General features: G+C 40.1%; 1 protein-coding gene across 13 annotated transcripts in view; it reads left to right on the top strand.

Annotated features, from left to right (window-relative positions):
• The window catches only part of EZH2 (enhancer of zeste 2 polycomb repressive complex 2 subunit), a 52,540-nt gene extending 30,717 nt beyond the window's left edge, over nucleotides 1–21,823 (top strand). For 12 of the 13 annotated variants that reach the window (XM_037386552.1, XM_037386551.1, XM_037386546.1 and 9 more), the window contains 13 exons: nucleotides 190–353; nucleotides 7,020–7,111; nucleotides 8,087–8,327; nucleotides 8,747–8,916; nucleotides 9,301–9,395; nucleotides 16,046–16,086; nucleotides 17,224–17,349; nucleotides 17,742–17,920; nucleotides 18,755–18,850; nucleotides 19,465–19,546; nucleotides 20,390–20,470; nucleotides 20,586–20,670; nucleotides 21,480–21,823. In XM_037386552.1, coding sequence (XP_037242449.1) covers nucleotides 190–353; nucleotides 7,020–7,111; nucleotides 8,087–8,327; nucleotides 8,747–8,916; nucleotides 9,301–9,395; nucleotides 16,046–16,086; nucleotides 17,224–17,349; nucleotides 17,742–17,920; nucleotides 18,755–18,850; nucleotides 19,465–19,546; nucleotides 20,390–20,470; nucleotides 20,586–20,670; nucleotides 21,480–21,540 — 1,513 coding nt within the window. In that variant the 3' untranslated portion in view covers nucleotides 21,541–21,823. Of the gene's footprint in view, nucleotides 1–189; nucleotides 354–7,019; nucleotides 7,112–8,086; nucleotides 8,328–8,746; nucleotides 8,917–9,300; nucleotides 9,396–16,045; nucleotides 16,087–17,223; nucleotides 17,350–17,741; nucleotides 17,921–18,171; nucleotides 18,733–18,754; nucleotides 18,851–19,464; nucleotides 19,547–20,389; nucleotides 20,471–20,585; nucleotides 20,671–21,479 lie in introns of those variants that run through there. The other variant, XM_037386556.1, reaches the window with a different exon arrangement.
• The last annotated feature ends 299 nt before the right edge of the window (nucleotides 21,824–22,122 follow it).

Below are 22,122 nucleotides of genomic sequence, written 5' to 3'. Positions count from 1 at the left end.
TTTCACATTTGTATCAATGAGTATGGCACTAATAACTTGTTGCATCATTGACAGATTAACATTTCTAGCTGGCACGTATTTCTTAATATATTTTTTTAACTTGTCACTGAAAATGCAGAGCGGTACTGGAATCAGAAATTACTTTTTTAAAATATACTGAGTAAATAACTTCTATTTCTTTCTTTTAAGATACAAAGAACTCACTGAGCAGCAGCTTCCTGGAGCTCTTCCTCCTGAATGCACACCAAACATAGATGGACCAAATGCTAAATCTGTTCAGAGGGAGCAAAGCCTGCACTCTTTTCACACACTCTTCTGTAGACGCTGTTTTAAGTATGATTGCTTCTTACATCGTAAGTACAGTTATAGTGTGCTTGTATATCTTCTATTTTTTGCAAGTCAGGAAACCTAAAAGTACCATGAGATGCAATACAGGAGGAAGGAGAGAGAAGAAAAATGAAAGCAAGAATATCGCTAAAGTTTACTAGAACAACCTGTCCATACTGACATCATTTTGCAGTGAAAACTACACCTCAGAAACCTGAATGCACCTGTTTGGGGTAGTTTGTTATCCTTTTTGCATTTAGGAATTCATATAGAATTCCTGGCTTGGACCAACCTATAATGTTACTTCTCTTTTTATAGTCTTCAAGAAAACTATGTTGTTTTCTACTGCTGTTTTTGTGTTACACTTTCTCAGTTTGTGCATGGAGAATGGAATATTTTTCTCCATAAAAATACACAGTTATTCATCAGACTGGCTTAATTTTCCGGCAGGGAGAATGAATATCCAACTCTTATTCTCTCAGGTTACTTTCTAGCCACTTCACATGCACCTGGTGATTTGAAGAAGAATTGTTTCTGACAGTTGAGTTTTAGAAATTGCGGTATGCTTTCCAGTGAATTGTTTTCATGTTGCCCCATTCTTTTGGGGGCAGGATTTAACAAGAGCATTGGCAATGAAGCTCGTTTCCATTTGCAAGGTCTGAAGAGTAAGAGAGACTCTGAAGTGCTACTTGAGACAGTTTTCTCTGACAACTGAGCCAAATGTAAAGGGAACCTAACAGTCAAATGTGAAATGGTTTTGACTTGCAGTTAATACTATGATGCCTTCTATTTCAAATTAATTCTCTTTTGACTTAACTGTTTATTTGCATGTCCCACTGTGAGTGTGCATGCATGTTTGTTGGGAAATCTTTGCGCTTTGTCAGCAGCTCCTCATCCAGCACACATGCAGTCTGCCTGTATTTGTACTTCACACTGAAGGTTTTACACAGTGCTGCTGCTTTGTAGTATCCCTTAGTTGCCTTTCAGTTTCAGGAGGAACTGGGGTTGTTCTCAGATGGTGGGGAGAGGGGAAGCTTTTCCTGTTCCTAGTTTCTTCAGTATTTGTGGCTTTTGGAGTTAGGTCTGTTGGTTTCACTTTCTTGCATTCTGTTGGCAGGTCTTGCCTGAAAATACAAAGAAAGAAGCTCTTGCTTCTGAATAATGTTTAAGAACAGTAAGTTTCTGCAGCTTGCTGCCTTGTCCAGCCAGCTTCAACATGGTGTGTTCTGTGAAGCTGTAGGTTTTGTTTAGGATTATCTTAGTCGCTTAGATGACTCATTCCAAGAAGCTTTGAGTGCAGCCTTAGTCTGTAGGACAGGGAAGCAAAGCTGTATGCTACCTCTTGGCAAATGCATTCATCTGGCAGTGGTTTAATGAGTTCTTGACACTCTGAATAGTCTATCAAGGAGATTGAGTGTCAGTCTGGTTTTACTTCTTCAAAAGGATTTTGGTTTTTAAGTCAACAAGAAAGCATTGTCCAGACATAGTGAGAACAAACTTTTTCTTGTAGCACCCCAGAAGGCTTTAGGTACTTATGCAGCAGTGGGTTTAGGCCATTTTTCTCACGAATTTTATAAACTTGTGGGAGTTTTCTAGTGAAGATATGTGCTCCTCTACAATACACACATATTTGATTACTTACATAGTTTATATAGATTTGCCTTTCATCGTCATTTTTGCAGATTGTTAGAAGTAGAACTGAAAGGATCCACAGACCACATTTTGTTACTTGTTACTCTGGGGAACCTGGTATTAGCAGTCCATGGTTTTGAGGCACCAACTCAAGTTCTTTTCGCTGGTGATTTTTTGATAAGTGCCTTAAACAAGTCAATATTCTTTCCAAAGTGTTCCATGTCCAAGGCTTCATTTTTAAACCATACTTAGTACTTAAAAAGGCCCAAACCTTACGTCATCTCATCAAGTTTTCAGGGCCATAGCAGAAAGAAGGAAGAATAACGCTTCCACCGTGGAGGCATTAAAGATGTACTTTTGTGTCAAGATGGAGTGTGAAATTACCAGTTATGATAATGCTTTTCATGAGTTTATGCAGCACATGCATTGTCACTGATAAAAATTATGTTTGATACTTGATTGTTGCAAAGGGATCTCTTGAAGCTTGATTTACACATTCACTGTGTAGCCTTCAGACTGCACACTGAATGTAGTAAACTGATGCTTCAGACCCTGTTCCCTGAGACATACCTAAATCCCACCTCTACAATGACTGGTCACTGCTTTGGATGCATTGCTTCCTTCTGCTTTTGTCTATAGTAACACCAAAGGAAGAGATTGTTTTCTTTCTGTGTGTCTGTCTCTCTGTGTGTCTGTCTAGAGCTAAGAAGTTATCTGTTAAAAACTGACAGTGTCAGCTGTATGACCTTTTTGCTTTCTGTGGAATTTTAAGATTGTCAAAATCCACCAGACTCATTGCTGGGAATAAGTAACTCATCAAAAAAAAATACTACTCTGGTTATTGGAAGGCTGAGTGTCTCTCTGCAACAATTTAATAATTGAACTTTTTTAAAAAATAGAATGGTGTTCTGGCTTCTGCACATGACTTTTGATGAATTACTTTGGTAGCATGGTGGACTGCAGTGATCAGATTTGTACTTCAAAAGGTGCACATCTCCAGAGAAGGCATAGAGAATAAAAAAAAAAACAAAAACAACCAGGAATTCTATTAGGTCTGGGTTTGATTTTTGTAATTCCCCCTCTTGGAATCCATTTTTGTTAAGATTAGCCTTATTTTATGGCGTTTCAAATCTCTGTTCTAGAACATTTGAGTTAAATATTAGAAAAGTTATCATTAGATTTTTACGTGTCAAGTCCCCTTGACGACCTGGCAATCCCTTTATGTGCAGGTGATGACAGTACTGAAAAAACTTGTGTACCGACTTCATTTGCTGACAGCAAGGAATTATGCCTAAATGTCTGGACTAACAAAGAATTTAGAAGAAGGAAAAATATCAGGTAGGGAGAATTTCCCAAATAGCTTGACTGTGAAGCAAATGTACATTTCAGGCTAAACTGTTGCCTGTGTACTTTCACATTATGAAAAATATGAGAATTGAGCCCACTGGGGATGAGGCAGGTAATAAATCTCAAAGACAGAAAACATGCTCAGTGAAGCAGTTTTAGAATGACTTTCTTAAGGAGATTATTGAAGAAATACAGAGTTTAGTTATTTAGGAAATTCTACAAAGTCGTCTTTGATTTTTTTGTAAATAATTCACTGCTGATATTTGCAAGATTCATAATACAGCTATACAAGCATTTTTATGTTTTTCTTGGGTCTTTTCTTTGTAACAAGCCTTCCAAAAATTACCTCACAACAGCAGTGGTAGATTCTGACTATAATTATCAGTACTACACTATGTTGAGTGTTTTTGAAATAGTGGGATACAAGATATATGATTCGAATATGGAGTACCAGATAAAGCATATTTTTGAGGTCTCGCTGATTTAAGAAGTCAAATGTTGATTTGTTTCACTGCATTTCAAACTAAACATTTCTTCATCATCTAAAGGCAAACAATTTAAAAAACCCAACCTCATTTTAGGACCTTGCACAGATGAAATTGAGAGAGTGTTTGCATCTGCAAGCAATGTAAAAAGAATAGTTTTGATTTCTGTGAATTGCAGCAGTCTGATACAGATCATGGCTTGCAAATGATTTAATGGGTTTTTTTTTGTGTCATTGCAAAATTATTTTCCTTGTGGTATGGAGAGAGGGTAAAACAGTTACATGAGAAAAAACCAAAAAAACAACCAAAAAACCCCCACCAAACCCAAAACCCTGAATGAATGAAATGGTATACTGTGCAAATTTAAAGATGCAGTGTTGAAAAATGTGGGGGTTTTCCCCTCCACTTTTGGGTGGGGAGCAGCCATCATCTCTTCCTTTCTAAAAATCTGGGATAAGGTAGAATAACTTGTAATTACATTGCAAGGTTTCTTTGTTATTTAACATATTTTACCTACAGAATGTATGAACACTTCAACGATATGTAAAACATATGAGAAGTGACATACCATGTAAGAGCTTTTAACTGGAATGTGGGTGAAGAAAGAGTGCTGATAGCAATAATAAGCACAATTTACATTTCTGTACTTTCTTGTAAATAATTTTTATGTATCTATATATCATACATGGAAAATCAAAGCTTTTTTGTTTTCTGATTTATAAAATGTAATATATTTCTCTGGAGAAAGTGATGCAATATTTAATTAGTGATACTTTTCTATTGTTTATAGCTTTTTAAGAAAGCTTTGGAAGAATACATTGCTTCCTTGAGGTTCCCATGTGCTCCTGTCATTAATACAGGCATTGTACAATTTATGATTTGATCGCCATTATGGGAGGGGAGCATGAAGTGATGGTTCCAAGATGAGTGGTTTCATCAGAGAAGCTCTCTTAAAGTGCTCACCACGACTGGTCACCTTCCCCACTGGTGCCAAAACAAGTGTTTGTGAAGCTATGCTGCAAACCAGATCACTGAAATGAGATTTGCTTTTAAAAACTTTCTGTGAAGGCCTACGTGAGCTGTGCCCACATTCTTTAAAAGGGAAGGGACTGCATTCAAAAGGTTCAGTCTTGAAAGTGTAGTGGACTATTACGAAGAGAAGCCTTGTTTAGAAATCGGTCTAGAAACCAGATGAGTAGGAAAGCCTATGGTGGTGGCTTGTTGAAGGAGAAAGATGTGTGTGGGTTGGTACAGAACAGCCCTTACAGATTAATAGGGGATAGAGGAGAGGGATTTCTTCTTTCAGTTTGAACATTAGCACTTCTTATTCACTGAGTGTTGAAAAACTTCTTAACTGCTAGTTATGGTTGCCTAGCTTGAACTGTGGTAAAACCACAGCGTAAGTGCTTTTGAAGTGCTTGGGAATCATGCATTTTCAGATTGGTGTCTTTTGTAGCGTTAGGAAGCCCACAGGTAGCACTGAGTGTTGGTGGGTTTTTTTTTGTTGGTTTTTTGCTTTGTTTTTTTTAACTTGAGTGCATTCTCCAGTTTTGTTCCTTGCAGTTGTATACTTTTTAGGGGGGAAAACTATTGATAGATAGATAGATATCTGTATATTAAACCCAGAAAATTTTGTTCCTTGAGAATGAAGAAATTTCTTTTAAAAGAGAATTGCAGAAAACTAAGCATGGTATTTCAAAAAGCTCCTAGTATAATCTGGAAACATGAGTATGTGAGTTCTGGTGAGAATCTAGCTGCATGTTTTCCAGGCTTCAGTTAAGGTAGTGTGGTTTAACCCAGCAGGTAGCTAAACACCACACAGCTGCCTGCTCGCTCCCCACCCCCACCCCAGTGGGATGGGGGGAAAGTGAAATTCATGGTTGAGATAAAGACAGTTTAATAGGACAGAAATGGAAGGGAAAATAATGATAAAAGAATTAGAATGCATAAAACAAGGTGACACACAATGCAATTGCTTGCCACCTGTCAACTGATGCCCAGCCAGTTCCCGAGCAGTGGCCTCCAGCCAGCTTTCTCCCTAATTTATATACTGAGCATGATGTCATATGGTATGGAATATCACTTTGGCCAGTTTGGGTCAGCTGTCCTGGCTGTGTCTCCTCCCAGCTTCTTGTCCCTGCCAGCCTACTTGCTGGTGGGGTGGTATGAGAAGCTGAAAAGTCCTTGAGTTAGTGTAAACAGTGCTTAGCAACTACTAAAACTTCAATGTGTTATCAACATTATTCTTATCCTAAATCCAAAACACAGCAGTGCACCAGCTACTAAGAAGATTAACTCTATCCCAGCCGGAACCAGGACAGTAAGGGATATGAAAGAGTTCCCAAGACTTCAGCAAAGCCGGGAAAGTCAGTCTCTGAAAACATCCTGCTGTGAGGCAGGGATGGCTCGGGCAGAAAGTTGGTAGAGATGAGCTCTGGCTAAAGGAATGTGTAGGAAACTGCCATGCTGTTATGAAGGTGCTTGTGTTGCATCTGTAATGTGCCTGGCTCTGCTCCATTCAGAGTCACCCTTCTGCAGCTTATACAGAGCTATACAGTCTGTCAGGTACATGAGCAGACACTTCTCTGCAAGTCGCAGACTTAATTGTCGTTGTTCTGATCCATAGTGACTGTGCGATGCTAACTTATTTTTACCCTGCAGCTGGGATGTAGGAACTGAACTCTTATCACCTGACAGCTTAGTTGGAGTGCTGATAAACTAATAGAGTAAAATCACTTGTGCGTCCTTCTCACTAACAAGAAGGAAAAGTGGGTCTATTACTTTTCCAAAGTATGTGGGGTTGGATTTTTTGACAAGATAGAAATTGAACACCTGAATTTTATGCATTGAGAGATGATCACACATTATTAGGTGAAGCCCTGAATAATTCTTTTTAATACGGTAACAGAAGTAAAGTCTGTTCTGTTTGTGGGGAAAGGAGATATAGTAAGTCTTCCTTGATACATGAAACAAATGTGGTGATATCTTCACTGATGTAAACGGGCATATGTGAAACTTACCCCTGTGCTGTCTCTGTGTGTTAAAGTGGTAAGTCAGATGTCACTAGACGGGGTTTATTTTGCAGGTTTTTTTTTTCCATTTGTTATCATTTTTATTCTGATTTTAGTGAAGTCTTGGTAAACCTTGTGTTTTAGATACTGTTTGAGGTTAGGTATTTAATGTATTTTTTGTATTAAAGCTTACAAATGTGATGTTTTGATTTAACAGCATTCCATGCAACTCCTAATACTTATAAACGAAAGAATACAGAAACAGCATTAGATAATAAGCCTTGTGGACCGCACTGTTATCAACATCTGGTAAGATAATTTCATATGTTAGAATTCACTAAGTGCTAGCGCTAGCTGCAATATAGCAAGCTACACTTAGTGTAAGAACATGCTGGATCTATGATACTGCATATCCTTGTGGGCTACTCGCAGTCTATGATCTTATCTTCAGTTTGTGTGAAAGAAGTTAACTTTCAATCACCTAAGTAGGAATAGTTTTAGCTCTTATTAGATGTAGCCTGATATTTGTAGGGAAGAAGGATTATTATCACCTAATAAAACATTGCTGCTATTGTGTCTGGTCTTGTCAAAAAACTACAGACTTAGCTGTTTCGCAAGTTGCATCACAAGTAAACATTATAAAGTTTTTTTTAGTTTGCTGGAGGCGAATTCCATCCAGTATTTGTGCTGTTAAGAAACAAAGGATGGAAATTAATAAGGTGAAATCCTTAGTAATGTAATTTCGAATCTCCCTCATACATCCCCTGATTTTTTTAATACGAGAAACCATGTAATTTTCCAATTTAAAAACTTGCTATGTGTTGTCATACCCCTTTCCACTAGAAAACAATTATGAGTGAAAAATCATGAGTGATTGATTGCATTTTAAAAAAGTGCAGAATGTGTATTGTTTAAGCGCCACTTACAAGAAGTATTGTATTTTGAAGGATATCCTCTGTGGGAAATTCTCATTCCTTTTCTGTCATCTAGGAAGATAGGAACTTCCTATGGAATTATTTTTCCTTTGGTAGCCAAAACAAAAGTATAACTGAAATACCGACATAAGTACTTCATAAGTAAATGCAGATTTTTTTCACGATAGCATCAAAAGTACATATGCTCATGGTTAAAGTACATTTAACTCAAATTTGTGTGTGCATGATTAATTTGTAGAATAATGCAGTTATACAGCATGCAGGTAGAATGTGTTCTCCCTCAGTCCCTGATCATAGGTGAAAACACTTTCTAATTCCTTTACTGAAAATTTGCATGTTTTGTGTTTAGGAAGGTGCAAAGGAATTTGCAGCTGCCTTGACTGCTGAGCGTATAAAGACACCACCAAAGCGCCCAGGTGGCCGCCGAAGGGGAAGGCTTCCAAACAACACCAGCAGACCCAGCACGCCGACAATAAATGTATTGGAATCAAAAGACACAGATAGCGATAGAGAAGCTGGAACTGAAACTGGAGGAGAAAACAATGATAAAGAAGAAGAAGAAAAGAAAGATGAAACATCCAGTTCCTCTGGTAAGGCTAGTCAATGCTTCTTTATTCAATTAGCTACAGTGCTTGAGAGGATAAAAATAATAAAATAAGCAAAAGGTTGGGCCATGCGATTGTAGAAACCAGGTATTTGGCATGTATGGAACTGAGTGAAAAGACTGAGTAATAATACGAGTTTAATCAAATAGGACCCTATAAGAAAACTTCCAGATTGTCTAGATTTCTTTATAGAGGTGAGATCATATAATTTCAATAGCTACTGTTACCTAATTTTTACCTTTGTTAAGAGGTATGTGAAAATTGCTGTTTTGTGTGGCACTTAAATAAGAAACAACAAAAACCTGGGATATTTTAACTACAGTTAGTAATTTGCCATTTTTAAGGGCTGTGTAAAGTTTTTGAAACATAGCCTTACATTGACCCATACTCTCAATTTATTACAGAAGCAAATTCTAGGTGTCAAACACCGATAAAGATGAAGCCAAATATTGAGCCCCCAGAGAATGTGGAATGGAGTGGTGCAGAAGCCTCTATGTTTAGAGTTCTTATTGGCACCTACTATGACAACTTCTGTGCAATTGCCAGACTGATTGGGACCAAAACATGCAGGCAGGTAAGAAGGGAATCTACTTACTAGGGATGATAGATAGCATTTTACTTTTAAAACTGAAGTATAGAAATACTAGTATTGATTACCAAAACAGAAAATGAATTCATTTTCTTGGTTTTCCCAAGAATGCTATGATCCAGAATTCATGCCACAAATATATAAAAGTTAGTTTTAAAACTGTTTTTAAATTACATTGACAGGAGGTTTAAATTAGACTATCTGTTCTTAAATGACAAAAATAATCAACTTTTAAATGTATTGAAAAGAGACTATGACTGGATATAATCTGTAAGTTGTTGGTTGGAGGAAATCATACTAACTTAGAAAATGAGCAACCTTCTACTAGTGAGAGATTTATCGTGGATGTATTATGGTATCTCTTGTTAGGTGTATGAGTTTAGAGTAAAGGAATCTAGTATTATTGCTCCAGTCCCTGCTGAAGATGTTGATACTCCTCCCAGAAAGAAGAAAAGGAAACACAGGTAAATCTGTTACTAAATAACCTTAGCATAACAATAAATTGAAGATACAGGGGATAAGAACAGAAAGTATTTTAGAGGAAAAGTCACGCAACTCTTCTCCTTTTGCTTCCCAAACCAAAACTTGCAGCAATAAAACAAAAAGGTGGTTTGGTTTCAGACAAAAGTCTTACCACATTGGCAATTATAACCTTCCTCTTCTCTTCCCCTCTCCCTTCTTTTTAACCTCTTTAACAGCCACATTCTTGTAGGTGTATTGTTGCAAGTCGTCAAACTAAGTTTAGATTAGAAATACTCTACACAGCTTGTTATAAAATTCAAGATATTGTGGTATAATTTTGTTTACAGCAATAAGCAGTACATTTAAAAATGTTATAATGGGATTCAATAATCGTTATATGGTATTTTGTAAATTAAAACTTATGGGGGTTTTATGGTGAAGTGTATTACATTAAGATTCAGATGACAAGGAAAAATGTAGCAAACTAGTAGGATTGCCTTTTTTTTTTTTCTTTGAGAGACTGAATGTTCCTTTGTAGCACCCCAGCTTCATTATCAACTAGAACTCCAGCTGAAAAAATAGGTTAACAAGTTATTATTTGAAGTGAAGCTACAACGAAGGTCAAAATCAAGCTTTTTGCTGGAGCCCCAAAGACCACCTGAAACAATTTCTGTTGAAATTGTAAACTTGGTGGCTACTGTCAGTGAAATGCATTTTTCTTTGAGAATCCTGAGGTTTGAAAATGCGACCCTGCATTGATTATTTTTATTTCCAGGGGTAAAAACGTGGGAGGTAAAAAGCTAACTGAAAACTAGTGAGAACATTTCTTTCTGCAAGCAATAAGTACACTTTTTTTCCATGAAGTTTCCCATTTCTCCCTTTAGCTTTCCTTATTTTCCCTAAGTTTGTTCTTCCAGTTCTTCTCCCATCAATTCTTGTCTTAGCTTGTCTGTTTATTATTTTCAGGCTTAGTGAAATTCTTGATACTGGCTCAGAGATACTGTTGATGTGGAGTAGAATGTTTCTGCTTTGTAGCATAGAGGCAGCTGATGTGAGCTAGGAAAAGATTCAGCAAGCATCTGGAAGAGATTCTGTTTTCAGCAAAACTATTGATTTAATGCTCTAGGCACAGTTTTCAAGTTTTGGGGCATTTCATGGGCTTGTGTGTTTGAATCTGGAGTTAGTAGCCATAGTGCAAGTTTGGAATATGCATTTGGGAATTAGCTTGCTTTCAGATTCTTGCAAATAGCTATGAAAATGATGCCACTACATCTGTTTGAAAAGAGCAACTATAAGACTCAAATGCATTTTGAAGCTGAAATGGATTGTGTGGTTACCAGGCTGACATTGTTTTGGAGGAGTTTGAGACTTTTTTTTTTTTTTTTTATTGAGTAGGTTTTTTTTCCCCAAGTAAATAAAATCACATATCATTTTATGGGGTTTCTTGATGTTTTGTTCTTACTAGTTGCCAATATAAAAACTTTTATGCTAGCCATTTAGTTCTGAAATGCCTTTTAATTCTTTTAACTCTCACTGAAGGAAGGAGATTATTTTTTTTTAATTTGATTTCACAGAATATGTGGCAATCAAGCTGTCTCCATTCTTCTATGTGCAGTAGGCTTTTAAGACAGGAAAACCTTTTAGCCCGCCTACATACTACTGTAATCTGAGCACTCCCTAAAGATGTCCTGCAACTAGCAATTGGGAAAACCACCTGGAAGTCTTTTCTTATATTTCTTTGAGTTGAATTTGTTTACTCCTGGAGTAAATTCAGCCCTAGAGCCAGGAAGGCCCTTCTGTCCTGTTTGCGCTTTTCCACTGTGAACCTGGTCCACAGGTTTTCCGTGTGTATGTGTGGCAAACAGCCTTTGAGCAAAAGCAGCACTCACGCCAGAGAAGAGCAGCAGCAGAAGGCTGCTTTTAATGCCCTCTTGTAACTGATTTGATAGCAGATTTGCTTACAAGACTTTACCTATTTCCCATGCAATCTTGGTGCCCATAGTATCATTTAGGTTGGAAAAGACCTTTAAGGTTAAGACCAACTGTTAATCGAGGACTGCCAAGTCCACCACTAAACAGTATCCCTAAGCACCACATTTATGCATTTTTTTGAACACCTTCAGGAATGTTGATTCCACCACCTCCCTGGGCAGCCTGTCCCAGTGCTTGAGCACCCTTTCAGTGAAGAAATGTCTCCTAATGTCCAATCTAAACCTCCCCTGATGCAATTTGAGGTTGTTTCCTCTTGTTCTGTCGCTTGTTACCTGGGAGAAGGGACCACCACCCCCCCCCGCCTACAGCCCCTGTCAGGCAGTTGTAAAGAGCGAGAAGGTCCCCCCTGAGCCGCCTTCTCTCCAGGCTGAATCCCCCCAGCTCCCTCAGCTGCTCCCCATCAGCCTTGTGCCCCAGCCCCTTCCCCAGCCCCCTGCCCATCTCTGGACATGCTCCAGCCCCTCTGTGTCTTTCTTGCAGTGAGGGGCCCAACACTGAACACAGGATTCCAGGAGCAGCCCCACCAGTGCGGCTTACAGGGGGATGGGCACTGCCCTGGCCCTGCTGGCCACGCTGTTTCTGTTACAGGCCAGGATGCTGCTGGCCACCGCCCAGGCCCTTTCCCACCGGCAGCTCCCCAGCCCCTGCCCCCCACCTGCAGCTCCTGGGGCTGGTGTGACCCAGGGCAGGGCCCAGCACCAAGCCCTTGTGACCCTCACGCCACTGGCCTCGGGCCCTTGGCCTGGCCTGCCCAGCCCCTGCAGAGCCCTCTGCCCCCCAGCAGATCAACGCTCCTGCCCAGCTTGGTGTCCGCTGCCAACTGATGGAGGGTGTGCTCCATCCCCTTGTCTGCACCATCGGTGAAGATGTTGATCAGGACTGGCCCTGCCACCGAGCCCTGGGGACACCCCCTGTGCCCGGCACCAGTGGGATGGAGCTCCATTCCCCACTGCGCTCTGGGCTCGGCCCTCCAGGCAGCTCCTAACCCCATGCAGAGTGCCCTGGCCCGGACAGGAGCAGCCAGGTTCTCCAGGAGATGCTGTGGGAGATGGTGTCAGTGCCCAGGTAGACACTGCCTCATCCACTGGGTGGGTCATCTTGTTGTAGAAGGAGACCAGGTTCATCAGGCAGGGCCTGGCATTCATAAACCCGTCCTGGCTGGGCCTGACCCCCGGCTGTCCTGCACATGCCTTGTGATGGCACTCAGGGTGATCTGCTCTGTAACCTTCCCTGGCACCGAGGTCAGGCTGACAGGGCTGCAGTTCCCTGGATCCTCCTCCAGCCCTTCTTGTTGTTGAGTGTCACACTGGCTAACCTCCAGTCTGCTGGGACCTCCCTGGTTAGCCAGAACTGCTGATAAATGATGGAAAGGGGCTTGGCAAGCTCCTCCGCCAGCTCGGTGGGTGGGTCCCATTCGGCTCCATAGGTTTGTGCACTTCTAAGTGGAGCAGCAAGTCACTGTTTTCTCCTGGACTATGAGCTGGTTGCTCAGTATGCCTGTATTGAACAGCTTATGTGGCTCTGCCTAGAGTTCTGGGTGCCTTTTTATAGGGATTTAAAGTTTTACTGTTACCAGGCAAAAGGTGCAGCTGAGGCATTGACATGGATTGTTATGTCCCACCTGGTTGGAAGGCTGTGTCTTAGAGTGGCAGGGAGGCTGTGGATAAAATAGGATTTAGGAGACTGAAGAGAAGTCTTTGAGTGATGCCAGAAATATCAATCACTACAAAGACTTAACTACATATATTGACATAATTGGCACGTATTTTGAATTTCAGTGCTGTTTCTGGTAGCAGAGTATCCCTGTGCAGAGAAAGAAATGTGAGTGTAGCTTTTTCCAAAGAATGTGTTTCTGCTGCCTGATGATAGTAGTGCCTCCTTAAAACTCTGGCAAAACCTAGTAGGTTGTTAGCAGAGAAGAACAATATTTTTGACAGCTCTGATCGTAATGCTTCTGGAAACACTTGTTTTCTAAGCTGGCTATCCTGCAGATGTCAGCAGCCAGATGTACAAATCCACCTGCTTGGAAATCTGCTACTGACTTTTCAATTTGCCTTTTTTTTTTTTTTTTTTTATGAAGCTTCAAGTTGTGAGGGCTTTCTCAGCTTTCTGTCTTTTCATTACCTTTGCTTCTTGGTGCATGGGACCACATCTTGCCTCTTGTTTCTGGTTAAGATAGCAGATTATAGGGCAGATAGATCAATTAGTCCACCTTTAGTATGATACTCATTCAGGCTTCAGCTTTCTGCATTAATTTGCCGTGCTTTGTGGCAGTTTTTGAAAGTTACAAGCCGAAATTGTGCTAATCAAACCTTCTGTTGAACTGGTCAGTGTTGGCAGCTTACTTCATGGTGTTTTCTGTCATTCACCACAATTCATGCTTGTACTTGGTGTCTCCAGCTCCTTTCTTGCTAGGTTCTCTCCCTCCTGTGAGACCACTCTCTGTTACAAGAGTGGCTAAGCCTTTGCCATGTGTGGCAACGTGTTAATTCTCTATTTGGTTTGAGTTGTTAGTATTAATGTTTTATTGATGGTGGCAATCCTTGTCATATTCAGGTAACCTTGTCTATACAGTCTATACTTTCCCATGGAAACCAAGAAGTCTCAGCTGGCAACTAGTCAGCAAGTGGCATTTTACTTTTAAAGTATTAAGATAGTGCTTACCTGGGGTGTGGGGGAGAAATCATACTAATTGCTAATGAAATGAGGTTTGAAGAAGTCTGTCCACAGAAAGCTTTTAAGGGATTGGTATGCCAGGTCTTACTGTCTTGGGCTGACAGACAAACTTCTGTGAAAGAGCCGTTCAAAAATACGGTATGTGTTACATTTGCTGAATACCAGCCAGACAAAAAAGAAAAGCAGTTTGATGTGCCTTACAGTAGTATAAGTCAAAACTGTTTTCCTTCTTTCAGTTATATAGGAACTGTCTTCAAAGAGTCAGCATCTCATAATTCATAAATAAATGTTGGTAGCCTTTTTTTCTAGAACAAGTCATACTTAATAGGAACGTTATCTATTCATTATAGTGCTCTGTAACACTGATTAGTCTTTGGGCTTGTTCCTTTCCCTCAGCCTCAGTTACCTGGACAAGCCTGCTTCTGTGGGCTCCTAACCTGTGGGGGTGCCGAGCTGGCTGTTGAGCACTTCAGTCTGACTTAAGTTAGAAAGCTTTGAAAGGGCAATTGCACAAAGAACCTTGTTTACACAAAGTGTTTGTATGTGGTGGTGGGGCCAGCACATCATTCAGTTAAAGTAGAAGTTGATACCATGCTTTTATGAAAGAAGTAGCAGTTAAAAAGTTCTATTTAAGTAGTTACAGCAGGAGATACATTTTTCTGAGTGTTGTATTCACTGAAAGGCAGGATAGCTTTCTAAGTGTCCTGTGCTGGGGATTTTTGAGTATAGTGTTCACCAGTATTTTGGACTGCTAAGTACATCTGCCCAGAAAATGAGGTTGCTAGGTGCAGCTAGCAGTGTATTCTTTGGTCAGGGAATGAGGCTTCTCCCATATTCTCTTAACATTGCTAGATCATACACTAAGAAAGCTCAAGAAGTATAAGCTTTCTAAATTTCTTACAGTTTGTTCACTGAAATTCAAGTGCTAACTAAAATGCATAGATTTGAAGTAAAACTAAACCTACTGATTTTTCCTTTTAATTTTAAGGCTACTGAAATTAAAGTCTGGTTTTCTTTTTTGGTACCAAAGGTCAAGACAGGTGTTTTTGCTCAATTGTGTGTGACACAGCTTTTCAAGGATTAGTAGACATTTCCTGCACTAAGAACTTGCAATCTGACATGGATACAAAATAAAAGGGGTAATTGTAACTTGCAAGAACTTTATAGTGAGATATGTTACCGTAACCAAAAGCATGATGTTATTAAAAACAAACAAAACCCAACAAACAACCACACAATAAAAACACTGTTTCCTGCAAATGGAGTGCTTAGCAAAGCTAATGGGGAAAAAGGACACTGGAGGAAAACCCTAAGGACATGAAGGCGTACAGACTTTGAAGTAGAAGGGAAGAGGCTTAGCACAGTACCAGTGGGTAGAACAAACTGGGAAAAGTCCATCCAACCAGAAGAAATCTGAGGCCGCATCAATGTGGCTGTGCCAGACAGATGCGATCCCTGCTCTTATACACTTGGGAGCTCAGCACATGAAGGTTGTTACCTGGCTGCGATCTCTGGGAAGCCACCAATGTGGTACAATGTGACAGACCTTCACTCCCCCATTTAGACATGTTCCTCCCTATCTGCAATTCCACATCCTTCCTTCCAATGCTGCTGCTGCCTGCTTAGAAGTAGCTCCAGCAGCCTCCTCTTTGCAGGTTTTCTTTCAAGGCCATCTGCATTTAAGCATCTCTTTAGCCTGGGCTGGAGGCGGGGGGGGGGGCTGCTCGCCTGTACAATTCTGGGACTAGCAGAATCGTATGGGGAGGGGGAGGGAGCAGCCGGTGGAGCGTCAATCTTGTCAGCTGCAGGAGCCTGGGACAGGGTGGTTCTGCTGCAACCACTTCTGGTTGGTGTGCAGCTCGCAGGTGTTCACAGTACCAGCGGCTTTCCCGTTTTCATTCAAGTGTGGGTGCAGCTCCCTTTCCCAGCCCACTGCAGGAGGAGTTCCTGTCAACCTTTTTGTGTTTGTTTTGTGTTTTTGCAGGTTGTGGGCTGCTCATTGCAGAAAGATACAGCTGAAAAAGGGTTAGCATCTTTCCATTCAATTTATGTCCTGAATTTTTAAGATCCTACTATTGCATTTTTGGTTTTGTTTTTTGGGGTTTTGGGTTCTTTTTCTTCCTAATGTTAGGCCATTATATACATTTCATGGGGAGCTACAGATTATAGGGGGAATAAAAAGAAAAAAAGTAAGCTCTCATTACAGATATTGTAGGGACAAAAAGGTACTGTTTGGGTTATGTAACTCGAAGAACTCTGTATAATTGAATGAAAAGGGGAGGAGGCTGAATTTGCAATCTTTTCAGTATGGCCTCATTGAAGTACAGATAAAAATGTTATTAACAATAGGAGCTGCAGTAAAAAGCGGCATTTGTTTTTTTAAAAAACCAGTTTATTTTAGAAATAGTTATCTGAAAATTTGTCGAGAGTGGTTGGGACTTCTAGCAACATAAATAATTGATGAGTTTGTGTGTGTGTCCTTTTTTGGTTGCTGATTGCTAACTTGAGCATTTTTACAAATACATGCAAACACAACACAAGCTCAGGAGTATTAACAGCATGTGTAATTTACATAGCACTGAATTCTCCTAGCTGCTCGTTAGGTAAAGCTCTAAACTTGCCCCCAATAGTCCCTCCTTGCCTATAAAACATTAGCATTGTCTGTATTGGAAAATTGATTTGGGAAAGCACAGTGGTATAATGACCAGGTGTTATTTTGCCAGTCTGTCTGTTTGAAAGTTGACTGTTGCTCTAGGGTAAGAATTACATTGGGTATTGGAGCAAATTTACTTTGCTGAATAATCTCAGTGTTATTCTAGAACACGTTCACATAGGGAATTATACCATTGTAGTTTCGTATTTCAGTTTTCCACAGTAAACACTTTTCAGCTCCGATTCCTTGAAGCAGCTGAGTAATGGGAAGAATGAAGTGCACTAGGATGCAGGCAACTAATGGTGACAAACACCTAACTAACGTTACAGTTCTGGTTTGGTGTCTTGATTTTAACCCCACTCATCATAGGTTTGGGGGGGGGTTTGTTCGTTTTTGGGGTTTTCTTAGTTAAATGACTAAAAGGGCATTTGTGCTTCAAAGAGTGAAGGGAACTGCATCTTGTTTGTTTGCACCTTTCAACTTTACAAAATGTTGCTATTTTTATTCAGATGGGTCATCGAATCATGTTTACAACTATCAGCCATGTGATCATCCACGTCAGCCTTGTGATAGCTCATGCCCATGTGTAATTGCTCAAAACTTCTGTGAGAAGTTTTGTCAGTGCAGCTCAGAATGTAAGTAAAACATTTAAAAGCTATCTATAAATTCCCTTCACTGCCCCAACCTCTAACTCTGTGCTAGCAGTCTGTGTGTACTGCAGGCATCGTCCGCAGGAGCAGCAAATTGTGTCAAATGGTGTGAGAAGGGAGCACATGCTCCGTTTAATTTGTTCCTTTTAATGAGCCATTGAAAGAAGGCAGAAATAGTCTGCAGGCTTAAAATTGAGGAAGACTAAAGTAAAATCAGGGAAGGAAAGAATTTACAGTACTTCCGAATGTCTTAGATATCAGTGGCTATAGTTTGGGGTTTTTTTAATATTCTGATCTGCTATAATTTGCACAGTCTTAATTTTACAATGTACTTTTTTCATAATTGCCCTTTCTGTTTTCCATCTATCCCACTGTAGGCCAAAACAGGTTTCCTGGATGTCGTTGTAAAGCACAATGCAACACTAAGCAGTGTCCGTGTTACCTAGCTGTACGCGAATGTGATCCTGACCTCTGCTTAACATGTGGAGCAGCTGACCACTGGGACAGCAAAAATGTTTCTTGCAAGAACTGCAGCATTCAGAGAGGATCCAAAAAAGTATGTAGCTAGCTGTACAACTACATGCCTCTTGCCTTGGTTTTGAGGTGTTTTTTATATTTTCATGCCGGAGAATGGAATTTCTTTGTCTTCATGCTGTCAAACAGGAAAAGAAAAACAAAAAGGGAGGTAGCTGTCACTTAGGTTAGCATGCTTCTGTGCTGCTCTTAAGCTCTGTGTACATTTCATCATGTACCGATTCGTGGTTTCAGTGTGACACTGCAACAGATGATCTCCTTTTCCCTGTGCAGGTTTTGCTTGTAACTTGCAAATAGGCGGCTGCTGTTTTAAAGTGGTAACTCATCAGTCTTTCCCTGGATCAGCATAAGGAAGTTTGGCTGAGACACAGATACTGGCTATTTCTTTCTTCAGTGTTTGATTCTAACATGCAAACTTTGTATACCATCTACTGAAAACAGTGCAAAAGTCCATCCAGCTCTGTTAAATAAATAAACCAGTAAAGTTTATTTCTGCTCCAGACCATCTTTTCACAAACTTGTTCAGTCAAATACTGAGCTGATCAGTAGTGGGCTCCTGTCTGCAGACCTTTCCAGTTTGAAGGCCTTAGCGCATATGTCTTCATGTAACACCTTTGTTTCAAGGTTAGACTAGTACTTTTACTGGTTTTCAAGTATTTTACATGGTTTTTCTTTCGCGTACAATTCTGATCCACAAGCTGTAGTTTTAGTGTGCATTTGATAATTAGAAGAATCCATGTTTGCCTTCTCTCCTGGAGTCCCGGCATACATTTCATTAAGTGATACAATTAAAAACAAAATGAAAAAAACCCTAAATCCAAGCCAGGCATGTCTAAACTTCCCCCCTCTCCCACAGCACTTGCTCTTGGCACCTTCAGATGTGGCAGGCTGGGGAATTTTCATCAAAGATCCCGTACAGAAGAATGAATTCATCTCTGAATACTGTGGTGAGGTAAGGGTGGAGAACAGTTGTTATGTGTGAGCTTAATTGGTGAGGCTGCATCTTGGCTAGGGACCAAGGGATTGTCTCGCTCGGTATCATGCTTAGACAGAGAGAGGTGATTGAAGTACACAGGCGCTGCTGTCGGAGGCCCCAGACCCAGAGGCCAGGCAGTTGAAATGTCACCAGAAATTTGACATAGGTTCTTGTGAGAATGAGAGGCTGGAATGTCAGTTTTTCTCTTGGATGTAATTTCAGTTCAGACGTGGCAGAGATTGTGTGCAAAATCATTTAGTATAGTGCTACAATTCAGTGGGCACTTTCACCAAATTATGTTCTATAGTAATAAAACCCCGAATCAGGTATGCAGTCTTGATCTTGACATGAGAAGTGATTCTTGCTTTCCTTCTGCTCTGCAAGAACTTATTTGTGCTAAGAACAAACCATGGTGGTTTGATAAGTGCAGAATGCTTGCTGAAAACAGTACTTTATGTTTGGTAATATTTTCGGTCCCAGAGAATAGAAAAATCCACATTTCTCTCAGAATGTCTACGTTTTTTGACCTTTAGCTGCTACGGTTACAAAGGGGAAGAGGTGGTCAGTTTTACAAGTACTATTTCTTTCAGATTATTTCTCAGGATGAGGCAGACAGAAGAGGAAAAGTATACGACAAATACATGTGCAGCTTTCTGTTTAACTTGAATAATGGTATGTATGTATTAGCCACAACCCTTGCCGCATAAGTAAAAATACGTATGGTTGCTATTTTGTTCAGCACGGTTCTTTTGCAGGCAGCAAGTAACGCTGAGAAATCTTTTTCTTTTGCCTATCTTTTCTGAGCAGTGCATGGATTCCTAATATTGATGGCCAGTCACCCCCCAGCAGATGCCAGTCTGCTGGCAGTGGTAGTAGGCAGTGGTGACACAGCTTATTACGCAAGCTAACTAGACAAGATGAGTAGAAGTAGAATTTCATGGAGTAAAATTACAGGAAAGCATTAAGTAGCCTAAAGAATTTAAAAGGTTTGCTAGGTGTTGTCTGAAAGAATTTTACTGTGACTTAAATTAGCAGTAAGTTACGATGGTTATTTTGTGTCAGGGGCGGGGGGTGGGGTGGGGGGGAAGACACACAGATAGGTGGCATGTGGCTACGCCACTTGAAGTGAAAAGTACAGGCTGCAGTGCACGAAGTGTGAAATACCAGAAAATACTTGAAAGGAGGGGAAAAAAGCTGCTTTTTTTCAATGTCGACTTAGCATATTTATGGTACTTGTTCTTATGGAATAAATGTAGAGAAGCTTCAAATGAGAAACTAAGGTAGTGCCACTGTGGCAGGAGATAAATGGAAAGCACAGCAGGAGTATCTGGCATCGTGCAGAACAATAAAGCTGTTGTAGGATGATGTGCCAGTATGTACTTCCATGTGCGAAGCTTGCAGTTATCTTTTCCAGCTGCTAAAATCCAAGCACAGCAGGTATTAAACACAAAAATTTGTTTGTAGGTGACCTATCCATCACGTGTGGGTTTTGTTTGTTTTTTTCCCTCCCCTTAGATTTTGTGGTTGATGCAACACGCAAGGGCAACAAAATTAGGTTTGCAAACCATTCAGTAAATCCCAACTGCTATGCAAAAGGTAAGTTTTAAATTTACTTGCTTTTAGCATGTGTGAAATGTTGTGGGATACTTATTTAGAATACACGTTTTACCAGTATTTGTGTTAACATATGTTTTGAATTTCTTTAAAACAGTTATGATGGTGAATGGTGATCACAGAATAGGAATATTTGCTAAAAGAGCCATTCAGACTGGTGAAGAACTGTTTTTTGACTACAGGTTGGTGGATGGATTTTTGTAATTTCTTCCTATTGCGGACTGGATTAGCTTTCAGTATTTCTGTCCAGCTCAAGATTAATTATTGTGCCTGCCTCCTTACAGCCTCGGGTCTCGGCAGCTGAGAAGCAGTCCCTGGCATATATATATATATATTTTTTTTTAAGCCAGATACCATAGTTAAGACTGACTTGAGCAAACCAACTGGTTAAGAACCTTACAAAATTGCAACAGCAGCTGGTATAGAGAAAAGTTTAGTGACAGGTGGGGACAGACCTGCACAACTTTTCCAGGCAGACCCACGTATTAAACTTTCTCTGGTAGGTTTCCTAGGTACCAATAAAGGTAATCTCTCCCATCATTCAGAAATGGACAAGAATTAGTCTTGTGTAAGATTGTGTTTATACTTTCTTCTAAAAGCATCTCACTTGAAGAAAATCCAGCTGAGCAGCGATGCTGCTGAGTAAGCCAACCTTGAGAAATGCAGCTGCTTTCCACTAGCTCAAGCTCAAATGAACTTTAGCATTGTGAGATTCAAGGCAAAAAAAAAATAATAAAAAAAAAAGTGTAGAATTTTAGTGGTTTGTTGCCTTTTGGTCAGACTTCTCCAAAAGCAGTTTCTTGGATAGTCAGCATTGTTCTGCATCTGCAAACTTCCACAAGGAATACATGCCCCAGCTGGTGAGGAAACTATGGGAGATCTAAATATGATGGTATTCCAGGCTGTGGTGCTGTTCTGTTAGGTCAGAACAACAAAGCAGAAGTGTTCAGTGTTACTGGTTTTTATTTTTGGTCTTATTTTTTAATTTCAGATATAGCCAAGCTGATGCCCTCAAGTATGTGGGCATTGAAAGAGAAATGGAAATCCCTTGACACCAGCTACCTCTTCTTTTAAACAAACAGCTGCCTTATCTTCAGGAATTTCTAGTACTGTGGGCAATTTTAGAAAAATTAAAATGATGCAATTTGAAATTCTGTATTTGCAAAGTACTGTAACAGTAATTTATAGTAACAAATTTAAAAAAAAAAGACAACTTTTTATTGCCTTCTCACCAGCTGCAAAGTGTTTTGTACCTATGAACTTTTGCAATAATGTGGTGTGGTACATTTTTCAACCTTGAATAAAGGATACTTGAACTTCTTCATTTTTACTGGAGCAGAGTTGGAATTTTGTGTCAGTCGGTTGAGGAAGCAATGCGAGTACTTACTTCTGAGCAAAGGCAACTCCATACTTGTCTGTCTTCTCTTACTTCAGGTCACATTTAAAATTAGTATGAAGATGTAAACAGTGTAGGAGACATCAGTCAGGCTGACTGGGGAATTTCAGCACAGAGCACCGCAGTGAAATAGTCACGGTCTTGCAGTTTTCATGCACCCTCGGCATGAAGCTACACTCACGTTCTCTGAAGTGATGGCTGCAGTTCAGAAACTTCTCCAGTTGCTCTTAGTTACCTC

Source organism: Falco rusticolus, chromosome 4 (genome assembly GCF_015220075.1).
Source record: "Falco rusticolus isolate bFalRus1 chromosome 4, bFalRus1.pri, whole genome shotgun sequence".
Lineage (NCBI taxonomy): Eukaryota > Metazoa > Chordata > Aves > Falconiformes > Falconidae > Falco > Falco rusticolus.
This window is presented reverse-complemented; position numbering and strand designations above follow the sequence as displayed.